Source organism: Rhinoderma darwinii, chromosome 1, assembly GCF_050947455.1.
Source record: "Rhinoderma darwinii isolate aRhiDar2 chromosome 1, aRhiDar2.hap1, whole genome shotgun sequence".
Taxonomy (NCBI): domain Eukaryota; kingdom Metazoa; phylum Chordata; class Amphibia; order Anura; family Rhinodermatidae; genus Rhinoderma; species Rhinoderma darwinii.
In genome coordinates this window covers 260,451,185-260,464,319 of record NC_134687.1, presented here as the reverse complement: position 1 = coordinate 260,464,319, position 13,135 = coordinate 260,451,185, and the positions used below count along the sequence as shown (strand labels likewise).

Below are 13,135 nucleotides of genomic sequence, written 5' to 3'. Positions count from 1 at the left end.
AAAGTAAGAATAAAGTAAAAAGTACAACACAAAAACACAAATAAATAAAATGTATTTTAATATCAAACTAAAAGCAATATTATATAAAAAAATAATTTTTCGTGACACATTCCCTGGGTTATCCGGGGAACAAAAATTGCATTGCAATAATATATTTATGTGAAACGGTTACTAATATACTTTAATATAAAATTATTTACTAAATGGTGCAGTTCAAACCTCATGAATTGGTCTCGGAAGTGCTGGAGCTTTTCTAATAATGATGACGCTCCGACACGGCCCCACGTGACTGAGGGCTTGCTTCATGTGATGTTCGTGAATATGACCGCAAGGGACCGTCACATTGTCTATTGCTTGAGTCCCGAGCAGAGCATCATCTTACACTTTGCTCGGTACTCCAGCACTGCTCACGTCCATATTTGGTCAATTCAGGGGTTTCCTGTCGCTGGAGTTCCCGAGCAGAGCATCCGCTGATGCTCTGCCTGGGGACTTCAGCACTTCTGCCTATGTCACGGTCACTGTCCATATATTTGTTTCATTTTGTTGGAATGTGCTGTTCAAACTTTTGTGTTGTTTATGTGATTCATATATGTGGGGTTAGTGACTGCGTCCATTTTGTGATCTTGCACTCCTCCCATTCTGCCCTGGGTGATTAGTTTAATGCTACCATCCCCAAGAATATGTAGGTTTAGTCCTAGTTCTGGGTGTATTTGCAGCGTAGGTTCCCACCTCATAGAGGTTGACTTGTCGTCGCAGGTGGGCTCACACAATTTGATCAAAATGTGCGCTAAGAACCTCCCCATTGTAAGTAGATTTAGCAGTAATGCATATTTATTTATATTTAGTGGCTTAGGTGGCATTAGTGTTCGCAGTGTGCTGTCGCCATTTTCTTGTGTGCTGTATAAATTTGCAGTCACAGGCGTTCTTGCACCTGTATACACATTTTGTTGGAATGTGCTGTTCAAACTTTTGTGTTTATGTGATTCATATATGGACAATCACGTCGGCAGCAGTACTGGAGCCTCCAAGCAAAGTATCAGCTGATGCTCTGCCCGGCGACTCCAGCCCTGCTCCTGACGTAACTGTCCATATATGGTCAGTGACTTCAGGGTTTTCCTATCGCTGGAGTTCCCAAGCAGAGTATAAGCTCGGGGACTCCAGTACTGCTGCCGACGTCATTGTCCATATATGGACAGTGACTATGACGTGGGCAGAAGTGCTGGAGTCAGCTGATTCTCTGCTCGGGAACTCCAGCGATAGGAAACCCCTGAATTGACCAAAGGGAGCAGTGCTGGAGTACCGAGCAAAGTGCTAGCTGATGCTCTGCTCATGTTCAAGAACGGTCATGTTCAAGAACGGCACATGAAGCCAGCCTTCAGTCATGTGGGGCCGTGTCGGAGCATCATCATTGTTAGAAAAGCTCCAGCACTTCCGGGAACAATTCACGAGGTTTGAACTGCACCATTTAGTACAGAATTTTAAATTAAAGTATATTAGTAAGTGACTTCTTTACTCATAAATATATTATTGCAATGCAATTTTTGGTCCCTGGATAAACCGTTTAATAAGTGCAGAACAATAGCAAGGTAGAGAAACAAGGCTAACTATTACTGATATGATTTAAATTCTGTTGATATGCATGCGGTGCGTTTTTTTTAATCTGCAGCATGTCAAATGTATTTGCATAATCGCTGCTTATTTGTTGTGGGTTTTCCCAATTGAAATCAATGGGGAGGTAAAACCCGCAACAAATAGCAGGTGTTGCGTTTTTTTTGCAGCAGAAAAGCAGCGATTCCGCCGCAAAAATAAATAAATCTTATACTTACCCAGAATTCTGTGCTTCTTCGTCCAGGCCGGCCTTCTCGGATGACGTTTCATCACATCTGCAGCGGTCATATGGGATGAAATGTCATCCCAGGGCTGCAAAACGTCAGGACGTAGCCTGCTACGCTTCTTCCATAACTGCCATTCACTTCTATGGGAGTTACGGTAACAGCGTGGCTCAGCGAGCTACACTGTTTTCGTAACTAAAACATGTAATCGGGAAGTGACTGGGAGGCAGTGGGAGCCGAGAAAGGTAGAACAGGGTCTAGGAGGCTCGGTTCTAGAGATAGGTGCGGGTCGCAGCGGTGGAACCCGCATCTATCTGACATTTACGGCATATCCTGTGGATATGCCATAAATGTCCAAGATGCGAAAACCCCTTTATGCCCTGTTCACACGGTGGATTTTGTGTGGTGGGTCCCGTGGCAAAATCCTTCGCGGAACTATTTTTATCGTCTGCAGGAAGATTCCTCCTTCCCATTGACTTCAACGGGAGGTTCGGGGCAGAATCCTCCCGAAGATTGAGCACGGTGCTGCTTTTTCCAGCTAGCTGAAAAAAATCAGTTAGCGGAAAAAAGAAGCGTCTGACTCCCATTGAAATGAAAGGCATAAATTTGCGGCAGATTCCTCCGTGTGAGCATACCCTTAAAGCCAGCCATGCTCTCCATACCTTTGGGGAACAAAATTAGTTAGGTTAGTACTGGTGAAGTTCCGTACCCTTACCCAAAACTGCTGTATCATGGGGCAGGCCCACGGGTAGTGATGTAAATTTGCGTTTGAAACAGTCGGGGGAGTGGGATACTCCCATTAAATAGCCTCGCAAGGCAGTGAGATACGCTCTATAAAACCCTTTCAATCTCCTCTCCAAATATCTGGCGGATGGTAAATAGCGTACCGAGTATTATCTAAAAAGTGAGATCTGGATTGTCTGACACTCATTTAATAATTCAAACCTCTGAATTAGCATAATCTAATAGCGTGTGTATGAATTGATAATTTTGCGATATCGCCCCCGTAACACCTGTGGGTTTAGTGAATCCCACACGTATAGCAGGATTCCAGTCTCTATCAGTTAGTTTAGGCAGCAGAGTAGAAATGTAGCTTTTAGCCTGGAGATACATAAAGAGCGGGAAGGGAGCATCTGGATATTTCTGGATGAGTTCAGGTCTCGTGTACATCCTTTCTTTCTTTTTTTTTTTATTCTTGCGTGTGAAGTAGTTCATATGTAGTTTTTTTTATACCAGCCTTGTACCACGTACCGAAAGTCGTATGCGAGCTACCATCCTAAAAATCAGGATTTTTGAGTAGGGTTAAGTAGGGGGGATACAAAAAGTGAGACCTTTAGGCTGGGTTCACACGAGCATGTTCGGTCCGTAAAGGACGGAACGTATTTCGGCCGCAAGTCCCGGACCGAACACACTGCAGGGAGCTGGGTTCCTAGCATCATAGTTATGTACGACGCAAGGAGTCCCTGCCTCTCCGTGGAACTACTGTCCCGTACTGAAAACATGATTACAGTACGGGACAGTTGTCCGACAGCGAGGCAGGGACTCCTAGCGTCGTACATAACTATGATGCTAGGAGCCCGGCTCCCTGCAGTGTGTTCGGTCCGGGACTTGCGGCCGAAATATGTTCCGTCCATTACGGACGTAACATGGTCGTGTGAACCCAGCCTTAGGCTATATCAGATTTTGGTCCAACCTCTCCATGAAGAGTATAGGAGGGAATTATCCTTCACCTCTTCTGGCAGCTGAGCATGCGGTAGATGTAGCATGGTAGGCAATGCATAGAAGGGAAGGAAGTGCTGCTCTAATTTCGTTTCTGTGAAGTGTGACGTGTCATTTATCCTATAGAATTATCCAGAGGAGGGATGCCAGATTATACCGTTTTATATTGGGACAATGTATCCCTTCATTGGTTTTAGTTTGTTGTAGCAATTTGTATGCTATCCTTGGCCTCTTCCCTCCCCAGATGAATGTTCGGTATAAATAAATGATGCGTTTCTCATCTTATGAAAGAGCAGCCTGGGGAATTCAGTCATTTTAAGTAAATTTGGATACCCTAAATATGAAAGGACTAAAGACTTCCAGACCTTAAATGTCACCTCCAATGCTTGCGTATATATGGGTTGATATTAGTTTTATATATGTTTGTATTATTTTTTTTAAATATATATTTGTACCCCTAAGTAGCATTGTATTTCTTAGTTTAATAGTTGCTCAAAAAAAGTTATTAAATTATGCTTCACATTTTTAAATATTATATTACATGTAGGGTACAACATAGTTTTCTTTGGCTCAACCTACACAATTTGCAGAATTAATTATTTACATTATTTTTTGTTTTCTTTCTACTTTTAAATTCTCTTCTTTTTTTTTTCTAGAGAGATACCTGACAACTTTGTTAAAGAACATCCTGCACCACGGAAGGCACCAGCAGGAGATGCTCAGATAGCTGCTGCTTCTGCAGCAATAGCAAGGTTTGATTCAAAGCAAGGAAAGGGTAAAACCCTGCACAAGGACGCTGTTCATACTCCAGGTAAGACATTGCGTTTAATATGACGAGTATAGTTGTGTCATGGATAAATGTACATCTCTCCCTTAAAGGGTAACTTAAAAACTAACAAAAAGTTTGACAGCGGTCGGGTGCTGCGCCACTTTGTTTCTTATCGGCTTTCCTTGGAAAGCCGAGCAAGTGGTGTACGGGCTCATAGACTTTTTATTTAGCCTGTAGACAATTTGTTCAGCTTTTCCGAGGAAAGCCGATTAGAAACAAAGCGGCACAGCACCCGACCGCTTCGTTTTATCGACGGTGGGGGTCTCCGTTCTTGGACCCCCACCGACCAAAACTTCTGAAGTGTCACTCTGGCATCTCCAAAAGTTTTTGAAAGTTTAGTTACGCTTTAACTAAATGAAACATATCCCGAGATTTTAAAGTTTTCTTTTAAAAAACAAAAACGTATACCTCCAACGGATGCCCCCGTCGGCCATAGACTTCTATGTTAAAAAAATATACGTTTAACATATACTATTTTACTAGATGGTTGTAGCGGATGCCTCTGATAGTTGCCATTTGTCGCTTATAGACTACCATGTTAAAAAATGTATACGTTTTTCTACTGGATGATACGAGATTGTAGTGAATTGTTATCATAACAAATTGTATTACTTAACCCGTTAGTGACCGCCAATACGCCTTTTCACGGCGGCCACTAACAGGCTTTATTCTGATACATATGCCTTTTTACGGCACTGCATCAGGATAAAGTAAACAGCAGGGAGCCGTCAAATCTCCCTGCTCTCAGCTGCTAGAGGCAGCTGAGGGCTGGGAGCGTCCCTGCTCTGCCGTGTGAGATCGATATTAGTATCGATCTCACCCGTTTAACCCCTCAGATGCGGTGCGCAATAGCGTGCACCGCATCTGAGTGGTTTTGGAGAGAGGGAGGGAGCTCCCTCTCTCTCCCACCGACACCCGGCGATACGATCGCCGAGTGTCTGTGTCTCCAATGGCAGCGAGGGGTCTAATAAAGGCCCCCAGGTCTGCCTGGAGTGAATGCCTGCTAGATCATGCCGGAGGCATGACCTAGCGGATGCCTGTCCGTTTTAAACGGACAGGCAGTAATACACTGCAATACAAAAGTATTGCAGTGTATTATAATAGCGATCGGAGAATCGCATATTAAGGTCCCCTAGTGGGACTAGTAAAAAAGTGAAAAAAAAGTTTCATAAAGTTAATTTTAAAAAAAATGTGAAAAAAAATTAAAGACCCAGCTTTTCCCCTTACAAAATGCTTTACTATTAAAAAAACAAAATAAAGTAAAAAAGTTACACATATTTGGTATCGCCACGTCCGTAACGACCCCGACTATAAATCTATTACATTATTTAACCCGCACGGTGAAAGCCGTAAAAATTTTTTAAAAAATGTGATAAAAAGTGATCAAAAAGTCGCATCTACTCCAAAATGAAAAAATTCCAAATTAGCAGTGTAGTAGGTATATGTTTCTCTTTATTAAGATACAATTATTCTGCCTGTGTAAACGTTTAAAATAAGTTTTAATTGTCAAAATTTATCATTAAAAATAGTAGGGCATAAAGTGCCAAAAGATCTAGGTACAGGCGTTGGCAAACAGATCCAGATTGCACACGATAGCCTGCGTAGTATAGACATATAGCATATACCTATTCAAAAGTGCCTGACATGTCAGATATAATTTATAGCATTGTTTTGCCACGTGTGCTGGCAAATATTTAAGTAAATCTGATTGCCACAGATATAACAGACACACTTCCCAACGAGTTTCTGCACCACATAGGGGAGCGTCCTCAGGGGTATGATTTGTCTGATTATTCGGTTTATATTAACAAATTGCCGGTCAGCATGCATTACGCTGTTCATTTATTTTCGGCGCGCACGAGACAACTGATATTGGTCCTAGTACGCGCCGGGGAAACACTGAAGTCTTATACACCCCAGGCCCCACATCCCAAGCTTCGAGCAGTACCGAGCCAAACCAATTGGAACTTACAACGTCTAAACTGACGCCCATCCACATTGCCGGCTCCCTAGTAACCACACGGCCAAAGGGATCAATGCATACCACATCCTTCGTAACAGGGGGGAGCCAAAGACGGCCAAACATACATGGCTGACATAGCACCGAAGCGGACGCTGTGCGACAGCAAAGAGAGAGCTCATCAAATGAGACTACTAGAATTGTAAATGAGGGGTGCAGACCCGATAGATCGCTACCAAGGGATAATCCAAAATAGAGTGCCAAAATCGTGTGCGCAGGAGCGCTGACACAGTGGAACGATGAAACATGACCCATTGCAAAAAGGCAATCCAAAGGGAGTGTCATTATCTCACAAGGAGCGCTACTACATTACGATGGCAAAGCATATAGTGTCATTACTTGACACAGCGCCAGCACAGTAAAATGGTAAAGCATGACTCGCCGTGGAAAGGCAATCCAAAAGGAACGCCACAATCCAGCGAGAAGTGCTCATGAATTACGATGGCAAAACACATAGTGTTGATGCATTAAGTGAGACCGCCCCTGAACTCTTTAGCCCGCAGTAAGCAGGAATTGAAATCAATAAATGTCATGTTATACTGAATCTTTTTCCATAAAACTATATATCAATCTGTTCAGCTCTATAATATGCTGCACACAGATGGGACTTCATGTTTGCTGTGACAGGTTCCTACTCCTCTAGAAAGTTGCTATGAGGTAAAAAAAAAAATATATATCTGCGGAGTTACCATACAGAGAGGTAAAAACCTAGCGGTTCGCGTGTGCAGCCACAAGTTTGTACGTGTAGATTGCGATCTTTTTAAATTATATACATCATGCATGATCTCTGTCCCTGCATTCATACACTGCTCTGTGTCAATTTTTCAATAAGGCACACATAGCCCTAATTGTCTGAATTGAGGCTCACACCAGTTTATAAGTGCCCTATCTCCTACCTAATCTGATCGGCGCTGTAAAGTAGATAACAGTGGTTTTTATTTTGAAAAAGATCATTTTTGAGCAAGTTATGAACCATTTTAGATTTATGCTACTTAGTTCTTAATAACCAACTGGGCGTTTTTAAACTTTTTACCAAGTGGGCATAGTAAAGAGAAGTGTATGACGCTGACCAATCAGTGACCAATCAGCGTCATACACTTCTCTTCGTTCATGCCCACCTTGTTTCACTGCACACTCGCGAGATCACGCTGTGGCGGGACTTCCTCCCGCAGGTCCTTCACCAGAGCGATGGAAGAGTCAACTGACATCGCCTCCAGCTGTGCCAGAACGTTTATCAGAATCTGCAGCGGCTGGAGGCGATGTCTGTTCAGTCTTCCATGGCTCCGATGAAGAACCTGTGGGAGTAAGTCTCGCGAGATCACGCTGCGCAGTGAAACCAGCTGGGCATGAATGAAGAGAAGTGTATGACGCGGATTGGTCCGCGTCATACACTTCTCTTTACAACGCCAAGTCTCTTTACAACAAAGTTAAAAACGCCCCGTTGGTCATTAAGAAGTAATTCGCAAGCATAAATCTAAAATTGTTCATAATTTGCTCAAAAATAATCGTTTTTCAAAATAAAAACCACTGTTATCTACATTACAGCGCCTATAAGATTAGGTAGGAGATAGGGCACTTATAAACTGGTGACAGAGCCTCTAATACAAATATTTTTTGTTTTAAATTAAGCCATATTGTAAAGGGCTGTGGAATATTAAGGCACTATATTAACCCCTTGGTAAAATGTCACGCAACTGTACATGACAGCCGCCAAGGAGAAGTATGTATGTTACAGCCGACACCCCACTGCAACAGACAGAATCAAAGATCACTTCGATTCTGCCCGTTTAACCACTTAGATGCCGCGGTCAATTGCAACCGCGGCATCTAGCCATTAAAATAAGGACGACCACCTCCAACTGCCCATCGGCCCCCCGCAATGCGATCGCAGGGTGCCGATGGTTGGTATGGCTGCCTGGGGGCCTAATGAATGCCCCCAGGTCTGCCATTTTTGTATTCCTATTAGCCCTCTGGCAGGGCTTCAAAATCACGATATACTGCAATATATTAGTATTGCAGTATACAGTGCAAGCGATTCAACGATAGCTGGTTCAAGTGCCCTAGGGGGACTTTAAAATATTCTTTAACTTTAGATCTAGAAATGGAAACCCCCGGACAAGAAGTTTTCTCACGCTAGCTGTCTGGATGTTTTCTACCCTTTTCAAGAAGGGGATTCTTCCGAATGGGTTATGTCTCTGGCGGGGGATCCTCCTGTTTTGCAGGTTCTCGTTTCTAGTCCTAGATTGGACGAAAATGTCTCCGAGGCCACGTGTGGCAAGAGCATCTTCCTCAAACCAGGTTTTCAGTCCTTTTGTGGGTTCTCCAACGCCACGTTGCCCAGGACACAATATCACCAGGATCGGAAAGCCAAACCTTCCTTCAAGGTTCGCCCCTCCTGGCGACCCCGGTCCCCACCTGCAAAGGCCGGAACAGGCAAGACCACTTCCGCCTGACGGTGTTTCCCCACTCTATTCATCTCAGTGGGGCGGCAGGCTTCTGCACTTCGAGATAGTTTGGCTGTCACATTTTGGATGCCTGGGTTCAGGAGGTGGTATCCCTAGGATATAGAATCAAATTTGTTCTCCTCCCTCCAGAGCGTTTTATTTCAGTCTGCTGTTCCACAGTCCCTCTCCAGGGCAGCAGCCTTTTTTCAAGCAATCGACTCTATACTCCTTCAAGGTGTAATCATTCCGGTACCCTCAAACCACAAGTTTCGGGCCAAGGTTTCTATTCCAACCTTTTTCTCATCCTCAAAAAGGGCGATTTGGTGCGGCTGATCCGGGACCTCAAACGTCTCAATGCACATGTTTGAGTTCGTAATTTTAGGATAGAATCTCTCTGAACTGTCATTGCTTCCATGGAGCAGAGGAAATTCCTTTCCTTAGTGGACATCAAGGACGCGTATCTGCACGTTCCTTTTTGTCAAACTCGCCAGCGCTTCCTACACTTTATCAAGTCTCCCTCCAGGGAGCACAACGAGATAGCTCTTCAGATTACTCTGAACACTGAGTCGATTTGGTTGGTTTGTCAACTGCTCCAAGTCTTGCCTGTCTTCATCCAAACAGATTGTGTTCTCATGGGTCGCCTTCGACACTCGATCTGCAAAGGTTTTCCCTCCTCCAGAGCGTCTATAGATTCTTCAGGGCGGGTTTCGTTCCTTGCAGACAGCCGTTACGACTTCACTCCGTCTCTGCATGCGGGTTCTTGGGACCACGGTGGCCTCGATCAAGACCATTCCCTTTGCACAGTTCCACACGTGCCCTCTTCGATGGGTGATACTCTCCTGGTGGAACCGATCCTTGGATTCTCTGGGTCTGAAGTTCATCCCCCCCCCCCCTTGCAGTCTGTCGCTCGCATTGATGGTGGCTCACCTCCCCGGCCATTGCTGGGGGTCATTCCACAAACTGCTGATCCTCTCCAAGGATTCCAGTCTCAAGGGATGGGGAGCACTATTCGGAAATATCACGGCTCAGGGGCTGTTGTTTCCACAGGAATCCTGCCTTTCCATCAATCTTCTGGAATTGAAAGCTATTTTCCTGTACCTGCTGCACTGGACATTGTCACTGTCAAGACACGCGGTCCGCGTTTAAACAGGCATTGCCACGGCCGTGGCTTATCTAAATCGCCAGGGCGAGAATGCGGGGAGCATGGCTGGTTCTAAGTTCCCCATAGGAACTTTTGTTTGCACTTGAGCAAAGTGCTGATTTATTTTTGATTTGCTGTTATTTTATTTCTTATGATTTACTGTACTGATAGGGGCATTGTTCCTTACCTAGCTACTGACATGGCGGACGCTCATATAATTCTGATTTTTATGCACAGGATTAGCGGCATCTTCTGCTATAATATTAATCGTTGTTATTATCACAATGCCCTTGTCTCTTTGATGTTTCTGTTTCATTGTAAAAAAATTGTTTATGGTGAAAATCACAATAAAAACATTTGTTTAAAAAAAAAAAATCACCAGGGAGGCACTCGCAGTGTGGCGATGATGGCCTAGGCCTAGAAGATTCTAGCCTGGGTGGAACTCACGTTCTAGCTCTGACGGCGGTACACATTTTCGGGGTCAACAACTGGGTCGCAGACTCTGTCGCAAAAAGATGGGGAGTGGTCTCTTCTCCAGGAGGTTTTTCACCAAATATGTCTACGGTGGGGGTCAATCAGACGTGGACCAGGTGCCCTGCTTCATCTCTCGAGCACGAGATCCAGAGGCTTGCGCCGTGGATGCCCTCAGTCTCCTGTATTTCCTCCTCTGCCACTCCGACCGCGGCTCCTCTGACTTCTCAAAGCAAAAGGAATTCCGGCCGTTTTGGTAGCCCCAGATTGGCCAAGCCGTTGCTGGTACGTGGAACTAGTGTCCCTGTTTGCCGACGTCCCTTTCCGCTCAGTCCTGACCTTCTCTCTAAGGGATCTGTCTTCCACCAGAATTTAAGGTTACTATTTTTAACAGCGTGGCTGTTGAGGCCACCGTTCTGAGGGCTCGTGGTCCCTCCTGAGCGTGTTATTTCTCACTATGCATAAGGCTAGAAAGCCTTCTTCAGCCTGCATTTACCATTGTACCTGGGTGGCCTACCTTCATTGGCTTGAGGATCGCAAGCTTCTCCCCGTGCGTTTTTTTTCTCTATCCAGAATTCTTTCCTTTTTGCAGGGTGTTTCGGATCAAGGTTTGGCACTCCGCTCCCTAAAGGACTAGGTGTTTCCATCTTGTTCGGTCGCCCATTGGCATCTAAGGCCAATGTCAAGACTTTTCTGCAGGGCGTGGCTCATGTGCCCCCCCCTTATGATCCTCTGATCCCCTCTTGGGATCTCAATTTGGTTTTATATGTTTCATAATCTGCTCACTTTTAACCCTTGCTAGACATCTCCTTCGTTTTCCATCCTGGAAAGTGTTTTATTTTTCTGGTTGCAGTGACCTCCATCCGGAGGGTCTCTGAGATGGCGGCTCTTTCTTGCCATTCTCCTTTTTCTGACTCTTCATCAAGACAAGGTGGTACTCCACACAGTGCCTTATTTTTTGCCTAAGGTTGTTTCAACTTTCCACATGAATGAGGATCTCGTTTTGCCCTCTTTTTGTCCATCTTCTAGTCATCCGAGGGAGCATTCCCTCCACAACCTGGATGTTGCCTAACCTTGAGGACGTACCTTTCTGTCACTGCTTCCTTCAGAAGTATTGCAGTGTATTATAAAAGCGATCGAATGATCGCATACTGAAGTCTCCTAGTGGGACTAGTAAAAAAGTAAAGTTAATAATAAATAAACAAGTGAAAAATTATAAAAAACCCACTTTTTCCCCTTACAAAATGCCTTATTAAAAAAGTCAATAAATTACACATCCTTGGTATCGCCGCGTCCGCAACGACCAGAACTATAAATGTATTATGTTATTTAACCTACTTGGCGAATGCCGTAAAACATAAAATAAACAATGCAAGAATTGTGTTTTTCTGTGAATCCTGCCTTAAAAAAAAATGTGATCAAAAAGTCGCACGTACTCCAAAATGGTATCAATAAAAACGACAAGTCGTCCTGCAAAATAAAGCCCTCATACAGCTGCATCGACAGAAAAATTAAAACGTTATGGCTCTTCAAATATGGAGACCCAAAAACAATTAATTTTGAAAGTGTTTTTACTGTGTAAAAGTAGTAAAACCTACAAAATCGATATAAATTTTGGTTTCATTGCAATCGTAACAACCTGCTGAATAAAGTTATTGTGTTATTTATACCACACTGTAAACGGCGTAAATTCAGGACGCGTGGCGAAATTGCTGTTTTTTTTCTGTCGCCCGCTTTCAAAAAAAGTTTATAAAAGTTAATCAATTAGATGTAACCGAAACTGGTGCTATTAAAAAATACAACTTGTGCCGCAAAAAATCAAGACCTTATGCAGCTATATCGAAGCAAAAATAAAAAAGTTATAGCTCTTTGAATGAGACGATGGAAAAACTTTAAAATAGGCTCGTCATTAAAGGTTTAATGCAATAAAAAACTACAACTTGACCAAAAAAAATGTCAACAGAAAAATAAAGTTCTAGCTTTTGGAAGGCGGCAAATGAAAATTTGCTGCGTCTCCAAGCGATTTAATAAAGGTTGTTGTCGTTGTTATTTATTATTAACATCCGTTCTTTTTATTTTACATAGTAAAAGATGTAGAACTTAAAGAAGAAGTGAAGGCCATGCCGAATGACAAGGTAAGGTACAGCCAGGGCCGTACTTAGAGTTGATGCTTCCCTAGGCATTTTTAGTGTGGATAGCCCCCCCCCCATAACTCCCGAAGTTACAGAAACCGTATAGCTCGCTTATATTGCGGCTCCAGCGCTGGACCCAGGAAAGGTAAGTATAATAATTGCTTTGTTTTTATATGTGTTACTAATGTTTTAGGCTTTTTTTTTGTTGGTTTGTGTGTTTATTATTTTTTTTCAGGTTCGTTTGGACTACTAAGATGACTGCATTTTTTTTACATTTTCAAACGAGGGTTGTATTTTATTTCGATAAAATATATTTTTTATGTGTCCTGTTTCTTTTTAAGTTTACTATTGCTTTAGTAATGGCCCCTCTCTGATAGACCGCGTCCATTACTAAGGTGGGGCTTAGTGTTAGCCGGGGAAAAGGAAAGCCCTAACTCCCCATTATTACTCTGTATCCACTGCCACCAGGGGTATTGGGAAAAACTGGGTATGATCCAGTACCCGACCATCTGAAGTGATGGTCGGGCACTGGGGTGGACGCAGGCTG

At 43.6% G+C, this 13,135-nt stretch overlaps 1 protein-coding gene across 1 annotated transcript in view; it reads left to right on the top strand.

The window, feature by feature from the left end:
• The window catches only part of UBXN6 (UBX domain protein 6), a 72,332-nt gene that overhangs the window by 4,172 nt on the left and 55,025 nt on the right, over positions 1-13,135 (top strand). Inside the window, exons 2-3 of the mRNA XM_075863729.1 lie at positions 4,208-4,362; positions 12,542-12,591. Coding sequence (XP_075719844.1) covers positions 4,208-4,362; positions 12,542-12,591 — 205 coding nt within the window. The remainder of the gene's footprint in view (positions 1-4,207; positions 4,363-12,541; positions 12,592-13,135) is intronic.